The following is a 6,643-nucleotide window of genomic DNA, read 5'->3' on the forward strand; positions in this document are numbered from 1 at the left end:
TTAATTCACACACAAACACCAAGAATTCAACATTGTGCTTAGATTGCACACCAAAACCTCAACAGCACGTTCACATACGTACCCTAGATTGTAAACACATAAAGATCACCGCAACCAAAAATGCACGCGCTCATTTTTGCTCTCTCGCCTACACAATCTCTCTTTCTTTGCACTGACACAAACCGCCCCAAGGGGGGGCTCACATAGGCACATACACCAAAGAGAAGAAAAATAGACAACGTGGCAAAGATGGCACAAAAAACGGCCTTTGATTTGGCTATGAAAAGCTTCACATAGATACAACTCTTCAACAATCATTCCCCACCTACGTTTTTCTTCCTTTTTTCTCTAAATCAAAAAAGCATTTACTCCATTGGCTCTAATTTTTGGACTCGGAGTCCGCATGCATGCAAAGACGCTCTATTTTGGGCTCTCCTTCTCTCTACTCTATTTCATCTTCAAGTCCTTGGAAGGGGGGCAAAGATGAGACCCCTTCAAATAAACTATTTGATTGTTTTTTAGCCCACACATTGCCCCATGTAAACACCCACTAAGGAGCACCACCAAGGTGAGTGGCACCACTCGTGTGTGCCATCACCATACAAAGCTCACTAGTGGCCGTCAGAGTAGCACTAGCATGGGTGGCCCCATGGAGAAGGTGACACAACCATAGCCAAGGAGCTCTCCCTCTGTGTGTGTGTGTGTGTGTGTGTGTGTGTGTGTGTGTGTGTGTGTGTGTGTGTGTGTGTGTGTGTGCCGATGTTGCTAATGGGAGAGCTCCACTTCTATCTATACTATCTAGAAGGGGGGGAGGGATCCCCTCCCCCCCCACCCCGCAACCACATGTCACCACCTCCTGCATCTAGCCAGTGTGCCTTGACAGCACGGCGACAAAGGAGGACAACGTGAGAGAGAGAGAGAGAGAGAGAGAGAGAGAGAGAGAGAGAGAGAGAGAGAGAGAGAGAGAGCCAACAGTGGTGCCTCCAGGCTAGTACATATAGACCACCAATACTTTAAGAAAATCTGCATGTGGGTTCAAAGAACTACCACGTGGAACACCCTCATGGATTCCTCCTTTGAATCCCCCCAAAACCCATTAGGAAGGAAATGGGGTATAGGAGGGCGTCTTTATTTGGCAGTTTAAGGAAATATTTAAAACTTAATCAAGCTTTGACCAAGATAGCCTAGACATGCCTTTATAAAAATATTTTTGCTTATTTTCTTGGGGAATATATGCAGATTTTACAAGATCTGGTTGGAGTTACTCTCCCCCCAAAAGCACCTTTTCAAATTTCAAATATTAAAAGTTTCCCTCTCTTGTCCCCTCTTTGTTTTCTCTCTCTTCTTGTTTCTCCCCCTCCAAATGTTTCTCAAGCTCTCTTTTTCTCCCTCAGCTTGCTAAAAAGTGCAAATCTGCAATCTTTATCCCCACTCTCTCTCTCTAAAATGCCTTGACATCTCTCTCTCCTCCTCTTCTCATGCTAGGGCATCTTTTTGTAAAGTAGCCTACCACACATCATTCTACCTCTGTAACATCTCCTTCTAGATTTTCAACCTCTTCCTCCATAGCTACAACATCTCCTTCTAAACCTGCAACCTCTTCCTCCATAGCTACAACATCTCCTTGTAAACCTGCAACCTCGTTCTCCATAGCTACAACATATCCCTTTAGATCTGCAACCTCTTTTTCCATAGCTCCAACATTTCCTTCCAAATGTGAAACTTTTTCTCCATAGCTCCAAGAACTTCTCTTCTAGATCTGCAACCTCTTTCTCCATAGCTCCAACATCTCATTCTAGATCTGCAACTTCTGTCTCCATAGCTCCAACTTCTAGGTTCCCATTTCACTTTCGCTCTCTCCCAAGCTTGGATCTCTCTTTCGAGTTCCATACTACTCTTTCTTGACGCGCAACATCAACTTTCCTACTCTAGCTCCCTATCTCTTTTCAAAATCCTTTTCACAATTTGCTGCAACATCTCCTTCTTTATTGTGTGTATGTGTATGTGTGAAATATGCACTATGCAAGTAATTTCTAGCAAGAATGTACTTGCTCATAGCTACCCGGCAAAGGATTACAATGCAGTAGAGATCTACTATACATGGTTCCAATGTAGCAGAATGCAAGGGGTGTATGTAAAAGGCTTATGAAGGGTCACACGTTTCCAATGTTGGCAAAGGGTCCTAAGGTAAGTGTCCTACAAATCATGTGTTGTTAGTGTATTCTTTCCATGAATGACTTATTGGAGCTCTTTTTACTTTGAAATTAGAGGGATTCTTTTTTAATCATCTCTTGTTTTAGTAGATTCTCCTATATTCAACAACATTAAAAACTGGTACTAGTGCCTCCAAAAGATTTATTTGAAAGCTCCTATCAATGGTTGGAAAACTTGACTCCAATGCATTTCAGCAATGTAAGCCAAAATATGGGTTGGTCTAAATTCAACAATGGTCAAATACTTGATCTTGGAAGAGGTGAAGTTTTGAATGTCTATATTGCAATCGAATTCATTTGAAGGCTCATATCTGGTGTTTGTTCGTTACCCTTGATATACCTCATCTTCTCAGGGCATAAAATCAAGAAATATTGTCAAAAGAGAAATCAAACGCAAATTATAACACAAAAATCAATTTTAAAAAATACCCTGTTCAGAATGCCTCCCCCCTCCTTGTTGGAGTTATCTTGGATGACAATGAGCGGTCAAGGTTGTGTTGTGCATGGGCATCAAAGCAGTGTCCATGAAAGGCCTTGTTATATGGCCCTATATATAAATGCTTAGTCCATGGGTAGAAAAATTAATGTTGTGCGAGAGGTGGATCTTAATGAGCACGTACTATGAAACAAAAATTATAAGTCGACAGCGTGCTTTTGAACCAATGAAGGTTGAAACTACTTCTTAGCTTGGATTTGAGTTTAGGATGCCATATCGGTATAGTAGGGTTTGATTTTGGCAAGTGTTGTGTCTTTCAAGCACTTCCACCAATTTTTGTTTCCATGGAATGAATTGAACTTTTTTGTTTTGGAATCCACAATCTGTGTGTCGATTTCTAACCGGTAACAAATTTCTTAGGTATCCATACCTATTTTTATATGCTTATTTGTGGCTTTTGGACCTTTGTAGTATGGATGACAGTTGGTGGAACAAGCCTTGCTATGGATTCTTTCTTTGTAGCTATGGGTGAATACCATGGTTGACTTCATCCTTCTTACAATAAACTTTGTAGTTGGGCCTTTGGCACCCAAATGAAGCTTGCATCAGTTCGTGGGGTATCCGTAGGTATCCAAATCTGTTGTTTAGAAAGTGCTTGGGACTGTTTGGGTTGGACCTTGGTCTATTTCCTTTTTGGCATCCACATTTGGTTGCGATGATTGATTTGAAGATGTGTCTCGACCAGTCTGAACATGCACTTGATGACAAAGATAGCTGTGTCTCACGAACTTGTACTAAAGGGAAATAATCAATTGCAAATGCACACTTATGCATGTCAGTAGATTTAATAAGTGTCATTTTTGGCATGGCAATTGCAATGTTTTGTTGTGTGACTCTTGCGTTGAATTTGTTGGTTGGCTTTGGTTCTTTTGTCACAGTCCTTGTAGACTCTACCTGGTAACCATGGAAGCAAATGTGATTTGGTGTACTCGATGTTTAGTTGTAAAATACCATTAGGAAAAATATAATGCCCAAAGGACCTTGTAAGAGCAAACAATCAGATTTCAATCAACAATAAGACATAAAAAAAAGGGGGCCTGGATAGCCCATATCTACATACCCAAAAACTATATCATGTAACATATCTATGGAAAGAGATCGGCAATGCGATCCAAATGCACTTCTGACTAATTTGAAGTTAAAATGCTCAAGTTATGGCCATTCAAAAAGATGCAAAAACTGGTGGGACCATGGGCACAAGCCCATTCTCGTTGGTATAGAGAGTATATGTCAAAAGCATCTTTGACCCTAAAGGGCCCTTTTGGGGTTCATATTTTCCCTAACGACACTTGGTTTTATACCCAATGTATATACGCATTGTATTTGCATTGCCATGGTATACCCAGTATTAGCTAATTATCGGGAGAGTCTGGTGGTAGTACAAAGAAGTTATGGGGATATGATAATCCTTTGATGTGTATCATGAGCTCCACATTATCTGGGGCAATACTGATGAGAATACTTATAGTCCCATTGAATCTTGTGAACGTCCTATTCAATGGTTGTAGGACCAACTCTGGCATTTTTTGATACAGATCTCAACTAATTGTATTCAAATGTGCACCGAAATCTACTAGCGTATGAATAGTTAACATGTTGGCTTCTAGCTCCGTATAAATGTAAGGATCCAAACTTTCTTCTTCCTTCTCTATGCTTGTTAGCTAGTAAATCCAAATAGCTTTTTACTTCTTGAACTCTTCTAGAAATTTTTCCCTCTTTGTGGGATCGCTCTTTGGCTTCCTATTGTGCTTGTTGAACAACTTAATCGTGCTTGTTCTTCCTGTTCTTGTTGGATGTGCCCTTTCCAGCATTTCTTGAGTCAATGAGAAGTGATATTTTTTGAATCTACAACCACTAATCCAATTATTCACCTCCTATCCATCCATGGAGTAAGTTTTATGGCACCACTTGGTGATATAAGATGAATCACAAATGGTCCCATACCTCACTTTTTTAGTTTCTTTGTCTTTTGTTTAAGAGTATAAACAAGCACATAATCTCCTGGAGCAAAGTCTCATATCCATCCAATGTAGCAAGTTTTATGGCCCCACTTGGTGATATAGGATGAATCACAAATGGTCCCATACCTCACTTTTTCAATTTCTTTGTCTTTTGTTTAAGAGTATAAACAAGCACATAATCTCCTTGTGCAAAGTATTTAGATTTCACATGCTTGTCATGAAACTCTTTCATGCATCGGTTTTGAATAGAATTCTCATCTTGGATACACATACAGTGTACACTAGTCTCTAGCTGTGTTACATCTTCATCCATTTTCCCTTCATGATCGTCTTGTTCTTGAATCCCATTTATCATGTGATATGAAATCAAGTCCAAACCATTCTTGTCACACAAAACTTTGTCGGAGTGATCTCATTGACACATACATCTAAGGTGGCAGAAATTTGAGTCCACTATAGGGGTTCCATTATTTATTTTGGGAAAGGTTCAAATATATGATCAGAATCTTCAAATGACCTATGTCTTAAGAACATATGTCTTATGGGAAAGGTAATCCTTAAGAACATATGTCTTATGAGATCTTCTTTTAGATGATAGAACCATAACATCAGATAAGATCCTAAGTATGATGGTACCTCCTTAAGGAATTCTTCTCCATTATCCTCAAATCTTTGTGTTCCTAGGTCACCATACATAGATTGCATCTTGAAGTCCATCATACCCTTATCAAGATCAACTGCTACAATAGTTGCCAATTTCCACTGATGAAACCCATCGCTAGCCTTCCTAATTGTGTTCCAAAGTTGTTCAAGCCAGTCACCATTGACTTGTGGCATGGTAGGAGGTATATGGTAGATAGATTCATCTATTGTGTTATCTACCACGTAATCAATTGTTTCTTCTCCCCAAGTAATTGCATTCTTCATCCCTGGAGGATGTTGGTGGACATCCTCTCTCACACCTTTCATGTTTGAGCTCTTTTTGTGAACCTCGTCGTCGGCTAATATATCAGCTTTCTTCACCGGTTCCTATTCAATCGCATCATTTAAACTTACTTCCTTTCTGTCATTTGCGTCTTTAGAATTAACAATTGGCTGAGGTATAGCTTTCAAGCATCCAATGAATACATGTATCCAAGCAAAATCCAAAAATTAAATTTCGAGACCTCCATAGCTCCCCTTTTCCTTGAGCTTTGATACCAATGTAAGACAGAGGGGAGATCTCTCTCAAGGGAAAAATGTGAATTTTTTCTTAGGGTTGACCTATGGACCTATTTTCCAACTTTTGACCTTACAAGTGTGCTTGAATTGGTCAGTGGATGCTCTATGCAAAGTTCACTGAAATTTTTACAGTAGAATCTAAGATCAAAAAAATTTGTGATTTATTTCCACACCCTCAATTTTGTCCTTGATTTAGCTTTTGACCTTCCCAAAGGTGTTGACCTTATTGTCTTAGATCTCTTCCTAAGTTTCACCTAAAAATTAAGTTGTTTTTGGAGGCCAAGAAAAAAAACGTAATTTTTTCCTATCAGTGGGCAAAACCTCAATTTTTTCCAGAATTCAATTTTAGTTAGGTTGTTGCTATCACTTTAGGTCTAATGTGTGTGTCACAAGAAATCAAACCTTCAACAAAAATTGAACTCCTTGGGTGAATTTTTCTCTTTCCTCACTAAGAACTCCACCTCTTAAGCAACTTTTGGTTCACTCATTTTTGTACATTCAGCCTTGATGCACTCTAACCCTTATGTTGACACTCCGGGAAAGTCTTTCTCGGTCAATTTTCACCCTTTCTATCAATCAAGAAAAAAAAAACTAATTTTTCCTCACTTTGAATTTTTGTCCTGTTTTCAGGTTTTTCTTGGAATGCAGCACATCCACAAGATGCTATAAACTCATTTTATGCAACAAAAGCACTTCTTTTCAATTTTTTCATCCAACATACAACACACATCATCACGTATCTTGTCCAAGTC

General features: G+C 39.3%; 1 protein-coding gene across 1 annotated transcript; it reads right to left on the reverse strand.

Moving 5' to 3' along the window:
* Positions 1-1,516: 1,516 nt before the first annotated feature.
* LOC147442276 (uncharacterized) lies at positions 1,517-1,778 on the reverse strand. The gene is made up of 2 exons (XM_086529629.1): positions 1,760-1,778; positions 1,517-1,716 (listed from the first exon to the last, which is right to left on the reverse strand). Exons 1-2 carry the CDS (start codon positions 1,776-1,778, stop codon positions 1,517-1,519), a joined length of 219 nt encoding a protein of 72 aa, XP_086385755.1.
* Positions 1,779-6,643: the final 4,865 nt, after the last annotated feature.

The sequence above is a fragment of the Adiantum capillus-veneris genome, chromosome 14 (genome assembly GCF_014529385.1).
Source record: "Adiantum capillus-veneris isolate H3 chromosome 14, ASM1452938v2, whole genome shotgun sequence".
Taxonomy (NCBI): domain Eukaryota; kingdom Viridiplantae; phylum Streptophyta; class Polypodiopsida; order Polypodiales; family Pteridaceae; genus Adiantum; species Adiantum capillus-veneris.